We start from the raw sequence: 16,499 nt of genomic DNA on the forward strand, positions 1-16,499 counted from the left end.
CTTTATATTCTCCCATACAGGCAAGGCCGGCGTTTCTTAGAAATGCATGTCTGCCAGCCTTTTGGCCAAAATCAGGACCTGACATGCCTGTGACTAGAAAGGAATCCAGCCTCTGGAAGAATGAAGTTGCATGCTCCTGGCAACTCTCTTTGCAGGAAGAAGGCAGCTACATTTTTCATCACTTACAGTTACTAGCCAACTGAAGATTTCAGCCTTGATTACACCTTTATCTTCAATGCCTTTTTGGCAAGAAGGCGATGCTGCCAATTGATATAACATACTTATCTTGGACATATTTTTACTTCCTCCAACTCTGTCATGTTTCTAAGTCAACTACAAGCTAACCACCATGGTCACTACATCTTTTTGCATCTTAAACCCAAGTCACAGAATTGGACCAATCTTGGGCTCACACTGTGATGCCCTGAAATATTTTGCCATGCAGATGATAATGTGTACAATCCAGCTATAGTTAAACAGCTTTAAACTAACTTTCAAAAAGTTTAATGCATCATAAATAATAAAACAATTACATTTTAAACAACATTGCAAACCATACCCTTTAACAAATACGTTCAATAGGCCATCAGGTCTTAGCATAGGCAAGTTGTGGGCTCCAAGAATTAGAAGTTGAAGCTGGTACTCAGGATGTGCTCTGACTTCCATCCCTGAAAGAGGGCAGAAACCAGAAGAGAGTTATCACAGTGTTTAGGGTAAAATGTCTAGGTGCTATCAGCTGCCATTATGATCTATGTCACATACTGTGAGCAAGGAGATTATGAAAAGAAGACCAAAATGCTACAACGTCTTACAGGCTAACACATCTCTCCAAACGCCCAATCTGCCATGCTAGAGGGAGGTTTGGAGTGGAAGTATCCTTTCATATAGCCCCACCACTGGCAGGAGAGTTTTGTTGGTGAGGAACACTCCAATGTGCCCTCCCAAATGGCAGACAGTGGAGATTCCAGAAATAGAGTGCTGCAGGAGTATGCAGAGAAAGGGACAGGCTGGGCAGGCACAGGATGTGCTGGATCTTGAGCAGGCCCTGCTGCTGTCAGGAACAGTCCTGATCTGGGTCTCTTTGCTGTACCAGCCGGGAGCTGGCATAGTATTTTTCCTGACCCCACCCACCTTCCGGTGCCAGCAGTGAAACAGTGGTGGCTAGGCTACTCCATTGAGACCTACTACTGCTAGTCAAGGGTTTGGATTGTTCCCTAAATAGTTTAGTGCAGGGGCAACAAATAAAAAAAGTGGGTGTCTGCACCCACACACAGCATTCAGAATCACCCACTTTAGACAGTTGCCTTATTCTGTCTGATAGTAGGGCAAGTCCTGTGCCAGAGATGAATTAAGACTAATGACTTCCATCATAATCCATAGAATTACCAACACTGCTAGAAGCCACATCACAAATGGTGAATGCTATGGAAGAGCTATTTGGCAGTCTAAATCCCATGTGTGATAAAAACCTAAGACACAGGGACAAAGGGCTGAGCATATGTGTTGTTGCTGTGCCCCATGACAGTCATTTTGTGTTTTGCCACACACCCCACAGCAGCCATTTTGTGACCGGTGCCCACAAACTTCCCTTAAAATTCCAAATGTGTCCACTGGCCCAAAAAGGTTGGTAATCCCTAAACAAGTGAATGTTATTTTTGAGGACTTTACATAAACTGATATAGAGTTTTAATAGCAAAGTTAATACATACGGTGCTTTGTATTTCCTTTCCCATGCTCACCATATTGGAACTTGTTACGTAGGGAAGATGAAACCAGCTTTGCACGCACCAGAAGTTCTCCACTGTACTGGAGTACATTATCTCCAGGCTTTTCGGGCTATACAGAAGTTGAGAGAAGAATACAAACATAGTTGACAGCTTGTGATTGCCCTGTGCCTTTCCTTCCTCTCTTCTCATAATTACCGTATTTTTTGCTCTATAAGACTCACTTTTTCCCTCCTAAAAAGTAATGGGAAATGTGTGTGCCTCTTATGGAGTTAATGCAGGCTGCGCAGCTATCCCAGAAGCCAGAACAGCAAGAGGAATTGCTGCTTTCAGTGCACAGCGATACCTCTTGCTGTTCTGGCTTCTGAGATTCAGAATATTTTTTTTCTTGTTTTCCTCCTTCAAAAACTAGGTGCATCTTGTGGTCTGGTGCGTCTTATAGAGCGAAAAATATGGTAATTCATATAATCAGTTGTGACATTATTCTCAAATGATAAAACAGGTCAAGCCTGAAAGTCTACCTGCATTAATCACAGTTATTAGACACTAACAGGAATAACTGATCTCATATTTCAATGACCCATACTATAAAACTGAATAAGCAGCTAAACTTTCATCTAGGGCAAGACCATGGATCCAAAATTTTCTTTTTGTTAAAAATATAGTGACAGGTTAGGAGGTGAGTCAAGGTGACTCAGCTATCATGGTGAATGTCTAAAGACTTAATCAATTCCTTTGATGACACTATCCATCTCATTATAGTGGACAAAGTAAGTTTGCATCAGAATGTTGGGAATTAAAAGCATACACTGTATATTCATATACAGACATACTTCTCTCTCTCTCGCTCGCGCTCGCTCTCTCTCTCTCTCTCTCTCTCTCTCTCTCTCTGTGTGTGTGTGCATTTGCTGAAAAATATGTAGCTCTAATACAAAGCTGGAGTCACCTTTGCTTTGAGTTGATACCAGTTGAATGACTGAGTTGAACTGTCTTCAAAATCCCAAGATTCAAACGGGATCACCACTTCTCCAAGGAATACTTGGTGTCTGAAAGTTCCAGCATGCCATACAGATATTTGCAGTTGTCGAGTTTCCAGCTGTGAGTATTCAATCTTGTACTGTAAGCATCAGAAGTACCACAGTGCAATGCATAAGAGTAACATATTTTTATGAAGTTACAGCATTAAAATCTGCCAGAATTACAAAGGAATTCCCTCTTCTGTACAGCTATTAAAGATAAATGAGTGCTGTGCTCCAGTATGATCAACCCATTGTGGTCTACTCACCTAGTGAGTCAGTTAATGTTTTAAAAGAAATCTGCCTGTGTACTTAATCAGCATCAAAGCATGCAAATATCTTCTGAAAGTTCAGAAATCAAGTACAATTCCCTCCCTCTATGATATAAGGATGAGTATCCTGAAACACTGCACTGATGCATCACGGCAGCAGCTAGTGGTACTGACTTTTCATAATGCCTTTTAATGTAACTGTTGGATTTTTTTTTAATGTTAGCAAGTCCAAACAGCAATGTTTGAGACATTCATTGTGAAAAGAGGAAGCTGGCACAATAGATTTTAATTCCTTTCAACTTCATAAATATTCCATCCAAATCATGATTCACTTCCTTCAACCTTTGAAAGAAGAGACATTTGCTCAGGCTCTTAAAAGCAAATAGTTGTCCTTTGAACAATACACAACCTTATTTTGGTTAGGATTTTTTCAAGTGCAGTCTATATAGCTTTGGCCACATCATAATTCAGAAGACAGGCAGCTATTTTAATAGAGCTATTTAAAGGCCAGGCTGATTCTGATATACTGGAAATATATCAGTATACTGATGATACCCAAGCTCAATCAATCCAAGTTATGCAGTGAATCTGTGCAAGTGCTGTGCTGGTATCTGGAGGTACTAATGAGCTGGATGAAGGCTAATAAACTGAAGATGAATCCAAACAAGATGGAGGCACTCTTGGTGGGAAATTGGGGAATAAATCTGTCAGGATGTGGTTAAACTCCTTCTGGAGAAGCACATCCATAACTTGGGGGTACTTCTTAATCCAGCTTTGTCACTTGAGCCCCAAGTGGCTTCCATGGCTAGTAGTGCCTATTGCCAACTCTGGCCAATTCACCAGCAGTGCCCCTTCCTGGGTCAAGATAGCTTAGCCACACAATGGCCCATGTTTTAGTGACTGCTAGGTTAGACTTCTGCAATGTGTTTTACTTTCTGCAATGTGTTTTAAAGGACAAAAGTGGTAAGGACCTAACAGAAGCAGAAGACATCAAGAAGAGGTGGCAAGAATACACAGTAGAATTATACCAGAAAGAAATGGATGACTTCTACACCCCAGGTAGTGTGGTTGCTGACCTTGAGCCAGACATCCTGGAGATTGAAGTCAAATGGGCCTTACCTTAGAAAGCACTGCTAATAACAAGGCCAGTGGAAGTGATGGTATTCCAGCTGAACTATTTAAAATTTTAAAAGATGATGCTGTTAAGGTGCTACACTCAATATGCCAGCAAGTTTGGAAAACTCAACAGTGGCCAGAGGATTGGAGAAGATCAGTCTACATCCCAATCCCAAAGAAGGGCAGTGCCAAAGAATGCTCCAACTACAATTGCACTCATTTCACACGCTAGCAAGGTTATGCTTAAAATTCTACAAGGAAGGCTCAAGCAGTATGTGGACCGAGAACTCCCAGAAGTGCAAGCTGGATTTAGAAGAGGCAGAGGAACCAGAGACCAAATTGCAAACATGCGCTGGATTATGGAGAAAGCTAGAGAGTTCCAGAAAGACATCTACTTCTGCTTCATTGACTATGCAAAAGCCTTTGACTGTGTCGACCACAGCAAACTATGGTAAGTTCTTAAAGAAATGGGAGTGCCTGATCACCTCATCTGTCTCCTGAGAAATCTCTATGTGGGACAAGAAGCTACAGTTAGAACTGGATATGGAACAACTGACTGGTTCAAAATTGGGAAAGGAGTACGGCAAGGCTGTATATTGTCTCCCTGCTTATTTAACTTTTAATGAGGGTGAAAGAGGAAAGCGCAAAATATGGTCTGAAGCTCAACATCAAAAAAAGAAGATCATGGCCACTGGGCCCATCACCTCCTGGCAAATAGAAGGGGAAGAAATGGAGGCAGTGAGAGATTTTACTTTCTTGGGCTCCATGATCACTGCAGATGGTGACAGCAGTCACGAAATTAAAAGACGCCTGCTCCTTGGAAGAAAGGTGATGGCAAACCTAGACAGCATCTTAAAAAGCAGAGACATCACCTTGCCAACAAAGGTCCGTATAGTTAAAGCCATGGTTTTCCCAGTAGTGATGTATGAAAGTGAGAGCTGAACCATAAAGAAGGCTGATCACCACAGAATTGATGCTTTTGAATTATGGTACTGGAGGAGACTCTTGAGAGCCCCATGGACTGCAAGAAGATCAAACGCATCCATTCTGAAGGAAATTAGCCCTGAGTGCTCACTGGAAGGACAGATTGTGAAGCTGAGGCTCCAATACTTTGGCCACCTCACCTCATGAGAAGAGAAAACTCTCTGGAAAAGACCCTGATGTTGGGAAAGATTGAGGGCACAAGGAGAAGGGGACGACAGAGGACGAGATGGTTGGACAGTGTTCTCGAAGCTACAAACATGAATCTGACCAAACTGCGGGAGGCAGTGGAAGACAGAAGTGCCTAGCGTGCTCTGGTCCATGGGGTCACGAAGAGTCGGACACGACTAAACGACTAAACAACAACAATGTGTTTTACATGGTGCAATCTCTGAAGATGGTTCAGAAGCTGCAGCTAGTGCAGAATGCTGCCACTAAGCTACTCTGTGGTATGAACAGCCAAAATCATATTACACCTGTCCTTCAGAAGTTGTGCTGGTTGCCTATTCACTACTGGGTTCAATTCAAGTTACTAACGATAGCATATATTGACTTAGGTCCCAAACACTTAAAGGATAGTGTCAGGGAACTGACATCGGAGGAAAGGGAAGTGGTAGGGCTCCCAGAGACTGGGAGAGAGTCAACAGCCAAAGCAGGGACCAGCAGGGGGAGCGCGGGGTCTCTGGAGGAGGATCTCAGTAATGCTGAGAGAGACGCAGCAGCCCAGGCAGGAAGCAGCAGGGGAGAGAAAGGGGTGAGAGACACTTCGAGCGAAAATAGCGGGGAGGTGTCAGAAGCAACTGCAGGGAGACCTATGCTTCGCCGGAAGCTGTCACGTCGTGAGTCCAGGAGACGCGTTTCCGTTAAGGAACTTCTTTGCTGGAAGCGCTTCCGCAGACAGCCACTGTCGGACTCTACAAGTGACTAGAGCAGACATGTCTGAGGAGCTCTGTCACACACAGAGGTTTGTGGGGTCGCACAAACTCTGAAGGGGCACTATTTAAGCACAAGCAGCTAATCATCCCCTGATAGCAGTCCGACAGTCTCTGTACGCTGCCTGTGCAGGAGAAAGCATCATGAGCGACCCAGCAGGAGCCGGAGCCGCAAGGGGTGGAGCTGGTCCAAGCTTGGAAGACAGATACCGAGCATTGGAGGTCCAACTTGCGCTGCAGACGGCGAGGCTCGAGGAGAGGAGGGCTCAAGATGCAGACAAGAAGGGGAGAACCACTCAGTTCCCCAGAAAGGTACCAGGATTAGTGCAGAAGTTTGGGGGGGACCCCAAGGATTACCATGCCTTTAGGACTGAAATGCAATATGCCCTGAATGTGCAGTTTGATGAGTTCCCTGATGAGGAATCCCGAGTTGCTTTCGTAATTGGGCATCTTGAGAAGGGGGCGCGAGATTGGGTTCGACCCCTGATGGCAACGCACAACGATATCCTGAAGGACACTATGAAATTCTTTCGTGCAATGGATATCATGTTTTCCAGCGATATTGAGGAAGGGGTGGTGCGCCGACAGCTAATGGCTTGCAAGCAGGGAAGCAGATCTGTCCGTGAGTACTGGACTGAATTTACCATGCTGATTCACAGATTGGGGTGGGATTTATCGGCAGCACCCATTCAGATGCTATTTGAAGAAGGTCTTTCTTCAGCTGTGAAAGACGAGCTGGCCAGGAGCCCCAGGGCGGTGTCTATGGATCAGCTGACCAAATCTGCGCTGACCATTGGAGCGCGCCAGGAGGCAAGAGCCTTGGAGAGGCGGGAAGGGAGAGGGGAACGTTGGAAGGAGTTACGCATTCCAGACATTCCTGAGCCAGCTTTCCCGCCGGCAGAGCCGATGGAAATCGGAACAGCCCGCGCGCGCGCAGTTTCAAAGCCCAGTGAGGGGGCGAAGAAGGAGGGAAAGGGAGCCCGGAAATGCTATCTCTGCCAACAGCCAGGCCACTTTGCCAGAGTCTGCCCCCAGAGGAAGGAATGGCAAGGGATGGTGGGAACTGTTGAGGGGGAAGAGCAGGGAGAAACGGAGCAGGTAAAAGCCAACGCCTGGTTGCCAGCAGGGCACTGCAGCCAGGCCAAAGAGCAGTGAAAGTGCCCCTTCCCCAAGTGCCAGTGCCAGAAGCTCCTCGACCTGCTCTAGTGATTGAAGTGTCGCTAGAGTTGCAAAATGGACACCCCCTAAAAATAAAGGCGCTGTTGGACTCAGGCAGCTCCTGCAATTTCATGAGCAAGGAGTTTGCTGCTGAACACCAGATACAGACTATCCCCTTAAGCAACCCCCTGCAGGTGACCACGATCGATGGCAGGGAACTGTTGGGAGGAGGCGTCAGCTTGCAGACCATCCCAATGATAATGAGGGTGGCAAGGCACACAGAACTGATAGCGTTTAATGTGGCCACCTTGGGAGGCGCTCCCATTATTTTGGGAATGAGCTGGCTAGCCCTACATGATCCGCTGGTGGGCTGGCATCAAAGAGTGGTTTCCTTCGGTTCCACACATTGCTTAGAACACTGCAGGGGGGAAAAGGGGTCAGCAGGGGCCCAAGCCACCTTAGCAGGGACGGAAGTGATGGAGAAGGGGAAGGTGCCATCACAGTATGCTGATCTCAGCGACGTGTTCAGCGAGAAGGAAGCTGACCAACTACCCCCGCATAGGCCCTTTGATTGCCAGATCAATTTACTCCCTGGAGCACAGCTTCCTATAGGCAGGTTGTATGCCATGTCAGACAGGGAGATGCAGGAGTTGCGAGCGTTCATTGACAAGAACCTGAAGAGAGGCTTCATCAGAGAGTCCAAGGCAGCGGGGGGTAGCCCAGTGTTTTTTGTGGATAAAAAAAACACGGACAAGCCGAGGCTGGTATGTGACTTTCGGGCCCTAAATGCAGTGACAGAGCCGGTGGCTTTTCCTATGCCCAGGATTGATGATATTTTGACCAGGGTGCGAAAAGGAAAGATTTTTACAAAGCTGGACCTAAGGGGGGCGTACAACCTGATACGTATAAGGAAAGGGGATGAATGGAAGACCACCATGTTCACCCCTTTGGGGGCATTTGAATATCTCGTTATGCCTTTTGGATTACAAGCAGGCTCCGCGTGTTTTCAAGCCTTTATGAACCATGTACTGGGGCCTTTGCTCTACAAGAATTGCGTGGCCTTCTTAGATGACGTGTTGGTGTATTCGGAGAATGAGGAGCAACATGTGAGAGACGTCAGAGAAGTGTTGAGCAGGCTGCAAGCCAACAGACTGTGGGTGAAACTGGAGAAGTGTCAGTTTCATACCAAGGAGGTGGAATTCCTGGGGTACCGCTTGTCAGACAAGGGGTTGGCCATGGACCCCGGCAAGGTTCAAGCGGTGCTGGAATGGAAAACACCCAAGACTAAGAAGGATGTGCAGAGGTTCCTAGGGTTTGGAAACTTTTATCGTAAGTTCATCCGAAACTTCGCTCACCTGACGGCGCCCATCACGGACTGTCTCAGCAGCAAAAAGAAGTTTGTTTGGACGGGGGAGGCGGAGCGAGCGTTTGAGGAACTGAAAAGGGCCTTCGCCTCTGACGAACAACTTCTACATGTGGATTTACAAAAAAAGCTGAGGGTCGAAACAGACGCTTCTGACAGAGCCATAGGGGCGGTGCTTCTTCTGCAGCCGGGGAAGGAGGGGTCCGAGTGGCGACCGTGTGCCTTCTTTTCGCGAAAGCTGAACAAATCTGAGAGAAACTACACGGTGTACGACCGGGAACTTCTTGCGATTTATGAGGCCTTCCGGAGATGGAGGCACCTACTAATTGGTGCACAACAGAAGGTGCAAGTGCGCACGGACCATAAGAATCTAGAGTATTGGAGAACTGCGCGAGTGCTCAACCAACGGCAGTTGAGATGGGCCCAGGAGTTCTCCAAATTTAACTTTGAGATTTGTTACGTACCAGGTCCGGAGAACGTTAGGGCGGACGCTCTCTCACGCAAACCTGAATATTTGGAGGGAGAGGGTGCACCCGAAGAGACCCATGTCATTCCCGAGGACCGCTGGGTGTGTGGGGCGGCATTGGTGGGGCTAAGGGAACTGATAGAGGGAACGGTGCAGGATGAATATGCCCAGGACAAACTCAGGGGTCTCAGGAGGGAGGGAGACAAACCCGGGGGTTTTGAGGAGAGAAACGGGGCGTTGTACTACAAGGGAGCGTTATACGTACCTGAAGGGGAATTGAGGGAAAAGGTACTCAAGCAACTGCACGATAGCCCCACAGCAGGGCATTTTGGGCAACACAAAACTATGTGGCTGGTTACCAGGGAATTCTGGTGGCCCAAGGTCAGGGAAGATGTGCGGGAGTATGTGAGAGGGTGTGACCGATGTCAACGAGCCAAGGGGGAGAGGCGGGCACCGGCAGGTTTATTAGAACCACTACCCACGCCGGAAAGACCATGGGAGGCAGTGGCAATAGATTTTATGACTGATCTGCCCAGGTCCAAAGGGAAGACAGCCATTATGGTTGTGGTAGACCTGTTAACCAAGATGGCCCACTTTATAGCCTGCTCACATGCGGTCACAGCAGAAGAAACCGCTAAATTGTTTGTGGAAAATGTGTTTAGATTGCATGGTGCCCCCTTGAGGGTGGTTTCGGACCGAGGGAAACAATTTACTTCCAGGTTCTGGAGGAAGCTCATGAGCTTATTGCATGTAGAGGTGAATTTTTCCACTGCCCGCCATCCAGAAACCAACGGGCAGGCGGAAAGAGCTAATGGTGTCCTCCAGCAATATTTGAGGTGTTATGTGAATGACAGAGAGAATGATTGGGTGGAGAAGCTGGCGTTGGCAGAATTTGCCTATAACAATGCAGAGAACGTGTCCACGGGAATGAGCCCTTTTTTGGCCAATCACGGGTGTCATCCCCGAGCCTTCCCAGGGGGGGAGGGGGAGAACTGGAGCGTTCCAGCCGCAGAACAGTTCGTTGAAGAAATGGAAGCGATCCATCGCCAGCTCCAACTTAATTTAAACAGGGCGAAGGAGGAATATAAGAGGCAGGCAGACAAAACCAGAAGGGAAGGAGAAAGCATTAGGGTGGGGGACCAGGTGTGGTTGTCCACCCAAGGGTTACCATTTAAAGGAGGTTGTAAGAAGTTAAGGCCCAAAAGGCTGGGCCCATTTGAAGTCACGCAACAGGTCAACCCAGTGGCTTTCAGACTCCGGTTACCGAACCACATGAAGTTGCACCCAGTGTTCCACAGATCATTGCTGTCACCGTATATAGGGGACAGAGAGGGGAGGGTCAATAGGGGACCAGCTATGGAGGAAAAAGAACACAGCTACCATGTAGCGGAGATTCTCGATTCCAGGTGGAGGGGAGAGCAAGTAGAGTATTTGGTAATGTGGGAAGGGGAGCCGGAGTCGGAAAACACCTGGGTCAGGGCAGAGGATGTAGATGACGAGGTTTTGATTGAAACTTTTCATCAGAGATTCCCTCGGAAACCCCAGCCAGTGGCGAGGTTCCGGAGGGAATACTTCGCCACCACCGACGAAGAAGAAGAGTTGGAGGGGTTCGCTGATTCCGAGGTGGAGGAGGATTCAGCGAGTCGGAACGAAGACCGATGGAGGGAAATGTTCGAGACGTCTGAAGATGAAGAGGATTCTTTTAGGGGTTTCAGCTCCTCACCGCCCAGAGGAGAGAGTAGGGGCGGGGGAGAGGGGGGCCCTGGAGGGGAGGTGGATGTCAGGGAACTGACATCGGAGGAAAGGGAAGTGGTAGGGCTCCCAGAGACTGGGAGAGAGTCAACAGCCAAAGCAGGGACCAGCAGGGGGAGCGCGGGGTCTCTGGAGGAGGATCTCAGTAATGCTGAGAGAGACGCAGCAGCCCAGGCAGGAAGCAGCAGGGGAGAGAAAGGGGTGAGAGACACTTCGAGCGAAAATAGCGGGGAGGTGTCAGAAGCAACTGCAGGGAGACCTATGCTTCGCCGGAAGCTGTCACGTCGTGAGTCCAGGAGACGCGTTTCCGTTAAGGAACTTCTTTGCTGGAAGCGCTTCCGCAGACAGCCACTGTCGGACTCTACAAGTGACTAGAGCAGACATGTCTGAGGAGCTCTGTCACACACAGAGGTTTGTGGGGTCGCACAAACTCTGAAGGGGCACTATTTAAGCACAAGCAGCTAATCATCCCCTGATAGATAGCCTCCTCCTATATCTGCCTATTTGGCCAGATATAGGGAAGGCCCTTCTCATGGCCCCATTAATGGGCACAGCCCCATGTATAGAGCTATAGGATAGGATCTTCTCCATGGCAATGCCTCAATAATGGAATTTCTTTTGGAGATATGATTCACAATCTCTTCACAAAGGCATTCAGGTGAGTACTGTGGGCCAAATGTTTATTTTAACCTACTGCTGAACTGTTTAAATGCTTTAACTGGGTGACTGCTATCAATTTTATATGTGGTTTCATCTTTTAGTTAAGCACCATTGATCTCTCCTTCGCAGGAAGCTCTGCTTCTAGATCCACTAAAAGCAGGAGTTTAGCTGTGCACAAGAGCGAGGGTGAGAGTGGGGAACGTAGAAATCTGGATTATAAATGTTGCTTAGTGTACCTTTAATGTTTCTTGGAAGGTTGGATCCAATGTGTTCTTTTTCACAGAGGTTTTCCGTTTACTCTGAGAAGATTTATCAGGCAGCAAGCGAGTCTTGATGTACCTTGCAATCAGAGATGGAAACAGCAGTTAAGAGCCGAAGAAAGAGAGGGAGAGGAAATGAAACCACGTGCTTCCTACTACTTAATCTCTGTAGCATTTACTGATATATGTTTTCCTTGCATCATTCTAGGACTTTCTACATTATCAGTTTATTGTTAGCTGCACACATCAATATATATTCCCTCAAGCTAGCTGTTCCATAAGTATTACATTTTCTGAGCCTTCAAAATGTAGTCTTTTGCACCTGAGGAAGAATAGAAGACTACCCCCAGCTACCACTGAGGGAATTCTTGTGCATCCATGATAATTTGTGCCTATAATACTATTGGAGCAGTTATATGCAAACCTACTTTTAATACTGCTTATGCTGCCAAACGTTTTGGGGCAGACATACTGCTCCATTTCCAGTCTTGTACACCCCATGATTTCCTGCTGAAATCCTGTAACTTTTCATACCACAAAATAACCCAAAGTTGTTGTTATTTTGTCCTGCTTTCATTGAGCTACAGTGTAAGAGGGCTAATGCACATCCAGGATGACACACATCTTCTTGCATCAGTGCCATGTTGCAGAATATATTCACACACCAGAAACCACTGATCTGGAGGAGCTCTGAGTTTCTTTTTTTTTAAGTGTGCAGGTGCAGAACTCCCCACTATTACTCAACCCGGCACTATCATACAAACCTTTTATTAAGCCTGCCCCCTCCCTTACAGATTTGTTTTTTTTAAAAAAAAGATTTCCCCCTCAGCAATGCAAAGTCAATTTCTGAATCTGTTGTTATTTTATTTAACTTCCTTTTGTTTCTGTTTCTCCTATTCAGGGCCATCCACACTTGCATTATGGTCCTCTTGATGGCCTGCAGGTATGTATGAAGACCAAGTCCATTTGGAAGGGCTCCAGTTTGATCACCTGGCAATGCAACAGATTCAGCACCAAACCCTGGGAAAGTGTTAGGACAGTTTTGAAATTCCAGAATGCTTTTCCCATTCTGCTCAAAGGATGACGTAACATGAAGCTCAAGTGCTACTCATTACACACATGCTTCTTAAAAAGCGAAACATCCTGCTTTAATCCTAGCTTCAGCATAGTCACAGAGTAGAAAGGGCTCTTGAGGTTCAACATGACTACAGCCCTGCAATTAAAGTCAGAATCTTAAGCACTTATTCCGGAGTAAACTATATGGAACTCAGTGGAACTTATGCCCAAGTAAAAATGTCTGTGGCTGGGCTTTCAAGCTCTCTGGGCTTAAACAATCCTCACAAAGATACTAGTCCAGGCTAGACTCTACCTGATAAAAATCCATTTTCCTGGAAGTAATTGCTACAGTTTCACTTCTTAAAATCATCACAACAGCCTATAGCCCCCTGATGGTCAGTAAGAGTTTGCAGTGAAATAAACTTCTGTGGCTACATCCAAGCATACCTAGAAGTGACTAAAATATCTGCATTGATCTATAACCTCTCTGGTTTCTGAACAGCAGGGGAAATAGTTGTTTTTCCCTTTTGTTTGATGTATGTATGTATGTATGTATGTATGTATGTATGTATGTATGTAAACTATGAGGGACGCGGGTGGCACTGTGGTCTAACCCTAGGGCTTGCAGATCAGAAGGTCAGCAGCTCGAATCCCTGTGACGGGATGAGCTCCCGTTGCTCCGTCCCTGCTCCTGCCAACCTAGCAGTTCTAAAGTACGTCAAAGTGCAAGTAGATAAATAGGTACCGCTCCGGCGGGAAGGTAAACGGCATTTCCGTGCGCTGCTCTGGTTCGCCAGAAGCGGCTTAGTCATGCTGGCCAAATGACCTGGAAGCTGTAAGACGGCTCCCTCGGCCAAAAAAGCGAGATGGGGTCCCTTTTATGTAAACTATATAAATAATCTACCTATTTTCTTTTAATTTACAGATGGCCACAACACAGCAACAAAAGTCTATACCAAACAATTTCCCCAGACTGGTTCCATTGTCCAATGCAATTTTTAAGTTTGAACATCCAACATAAATATTATTGGTTGAAACATGACCCACTTTGCCTCTTGTCCTTCATACAGTCTTTAATTATCAGTCATTCCACCTCATCTTTTTGGTAGTCATTTATATGAAAACTGAAAACCACGCTAAAGAAGGAGGGAGGGATATTTACAGGAGTCAAAGCTTCAAGCCCCAATTTTACTTGTATCAGAATTTCATGCCATAGGCTTTGGAAAGATAAGCCTAGACAAACTTACGGATTGCATTTTTTCTTTTTCTCCTCTCCATAAGCCAAGTTCTTGCAGGCTCTGATATATACCTCTAAAATGCCAGATTTGAAGAGATATCTGATGGCAACTTCTATCTCACCGCTGACATCAGCTTGCTCAAAGTTGCCAGCCTCTGTGCAAGTGCTGTTAATGCTGAATAAACTACCCTGTAATGAAGAAAATGAATTAATACAATGTAAAAAGACATAATCACTTGCTCTATAGGCTTAACGGACCGGTGCATGATATTGTAAGAGCCTTGAAATATTACAAACATCTTCATTTCTTTAATAACAACAACTATTATTATTGTTATTGTTAATATATTTGAACCCCACCCATCTGCCATCTTTATCATAAGATTCCTCGTGTTTCTGGAATTCCCCAAAGATAAGCAATATGTTGTCCAATATAGAACATCACTGCATTCCTCTGTGAATTTTCCACTGTTAGATTACAAGCAGTGAATTGCTAAGCTTCTACAATCTAACAGTGACAAAAAAACTGAGTTAAAGAAGAAATGTGTGTGTGTGTGTGTGTGTGTGTAAGTGCAATATCTATAACTTTCTTAAATTATTTTTCTATAATTTCCCCCCTTAACTGAGTTTTCTGGTCACAGAGTTTTTGGTTAAGAGTTAGTTTTCCCTTAAACTGTTTGTATATTTCCTTCCATTGTGAACATAGGATGAAAACAGGATCACTACTTACACTTAGTTTTCCTGAAGAAAATAGGTCACTTATGGCACTGGATGGAATTAGCTCTTCACTGGATTTCCTTTTGGCAGCAACTCCACTGACACCTTGATCTCCACTTACGAGCCGTTGAAGACTTGGGGCATCATTTACCTGTAGAGAGATGTACTAATGGGTTTTTATTACTTTCCTCAATTAACTGTTCTCTGAAAATAGCTGCCCACTCCAGCAAATTGCAGCAGGTACAAGACATGCACTCATGCAGTGTATTCTCCCATTTCAAAGGATTTCCCCATACACTTCAATGGAGGAACACAGATTTGCAAGGATATTCCTTTACAACCATGGTTACCCCTACATTAGAGTTCATAGGGCAACTTGCAGTTCACACAGACATTTCTTCTGATTCACATTCAGAAGCCTTGGGGAGATCGGTGGGAGGGGAAGTAAAACACATAATTCCCAATTATACAAAAAATGTACTTATGGAACTAAGAACAGAAAATCATCACAATCAAGAAAGGAGAAACTATGTTTCCATTCAAAGAATCTTTTGTGTTTTCCGGGAGAAGAATTTGGAGTTTACTTTCAAGTGCAGAAAGCTAAGCCCTGTGTGTATATTTGCTTGTAAACAGTCCTTTGAAATATACTGAATGTATATCCAACTGAATACCCTGGATGAAATATCAATGGCAGTGTCGGACAGGCTTCTCCTCTCCTTCTTTGGATCCATAGCTTGCCCATAATCTGTTGTTAGCAACCCTTTCTCGGCTGTCATATCATTCTGGGACTTTGATATTTCTAGAATTAATAAAAGGAGAATTAAAAAGACTTAAAAAACCATCAAACATACTCATTTTGTTTATGAAGTTCATCTATTGTCTTGTACACTACTTTGTACTATGCAAAAGGTAACATTAGATTCATAACTGAAAGCATGGCTGATATTTATGATACAATGCACACACAAAATTGAGGTGTGAAGGAAGGGTCAACTTTTCAAGACCTGATAAAAACCTACTAATAAAGAAATCAAAGTATTGCCATAAACTGGGAATGTACAATACCCATATTTCCCCTAGGATTAGACCCATATTGGTGAGTAACATTATTTCATTGTATGTAATACTGTCCTTGTCAGAAAGAATCTCAGAGACTGCATGTCATTTTGATACCAGAAGACAGGGCCTTGAGCGCTTTTAAGTCCACAAAAGAAAGGAAATTCTGAGTCATGTCTGACTTATGAAACCTTTCCATCATTACCCTTTATAACAATCAAAATTTGTTTACCCATTGCTTGCAGTAAATGGCCCATGAGACACACAAACAGTTAAACCAAATCTGATCATTTCCTGTAGGAAATGCAACATGTCTGTTTAGTTATTATTCACTGTCTATGCCCATAAGGTGGGTTGAAGCTGAGGGGCAGCTGCTGCTGGTGGAGCAGCATATAAAAGCTTCTACTTAGAGCTTCTCCACAAAAACACAAGGTCAGATATTGTTTGATGCTCTGTTGACATTTCCAACATGGGTAATACTGGAAAAGAGCTTAAGCATACTGAAGTACAAAATGCAGAATTGATTACAGAACTGAACCAATGAGTGTAAGAGCAGAAAGTGTATCATGTCCAACAATCTGTTTTCTACAGCAAGCTCCTGTATTTGTTATAACAATGAATAAAAATGTCAATTGCAGGGAGGGGAAATCTTGTTCCAGACATGCTCTTAGGCTGTGTATGCGCTATACCTTTCAAGCACATTCAAGGCACATTTCCCCCCTCAAAGAATTTT

At 45.2% G+C, this 16,499-nt stretch overlaps 1 protein-coding gene across 8 annotated transcripts in view; it reads right to left on the minus strand.

Moving 5' to 3' along the window:
- The window catches only part of SYTL3 (synaptotagmin like 3), a 41,944-nt gene that overhangs the window by 8,074 nt on the left and 17,371 nt on the right, over positions 1–16,499 (minus strand). For 7 of the 8 annotated variants that reach the window (XM_082215249.1, XM_082215247.1, XM_082215251.1 and 4 more), the window contains 7 exons: positions 15,382–15,509; positions 14,724–14,861; positions 14,004–14,182; positions 11,677–11,779; positions 2,671–2,841; positions 1,710–1,836; positions 560–668 (listed from right to left, as the gene is read on the minus strand). In XM_082215249.1, coding sequence (XP_082071375.1) covers positions 560–668; positions 1,710–1,836; positions 2,671–2,841; positions 11,677–11,779; positions 14,004–14,182; positions 14,724–14,861; positions 15,382–15,509 — 955 coding nt within the window. The remainder of the gene's footprint in view (positions 1–559; positions 669–1,709; positions 1,837–2,670; positions 2,842–11,676; positions 11,780–14,003; positions 14,183–14,723; positions 14,862–15,381; positions 15,510–16,499) is intronic. The other variant, XM_082215252.1, reaches the window with a different exon arrangement.

This window comes from Podarcis vaucheri, assembly GCF_965113315.1.
Source record: "Podarcis vaucheri genome assembly, chromosome: 3".
In the NCBI taxonomy this organism is placed as follows: Eukaryota; Metazoa; Chordata; class Lepidosauria; order Squamata; family Lacertidae; genus Podarcis; species Podarcis vaucheri.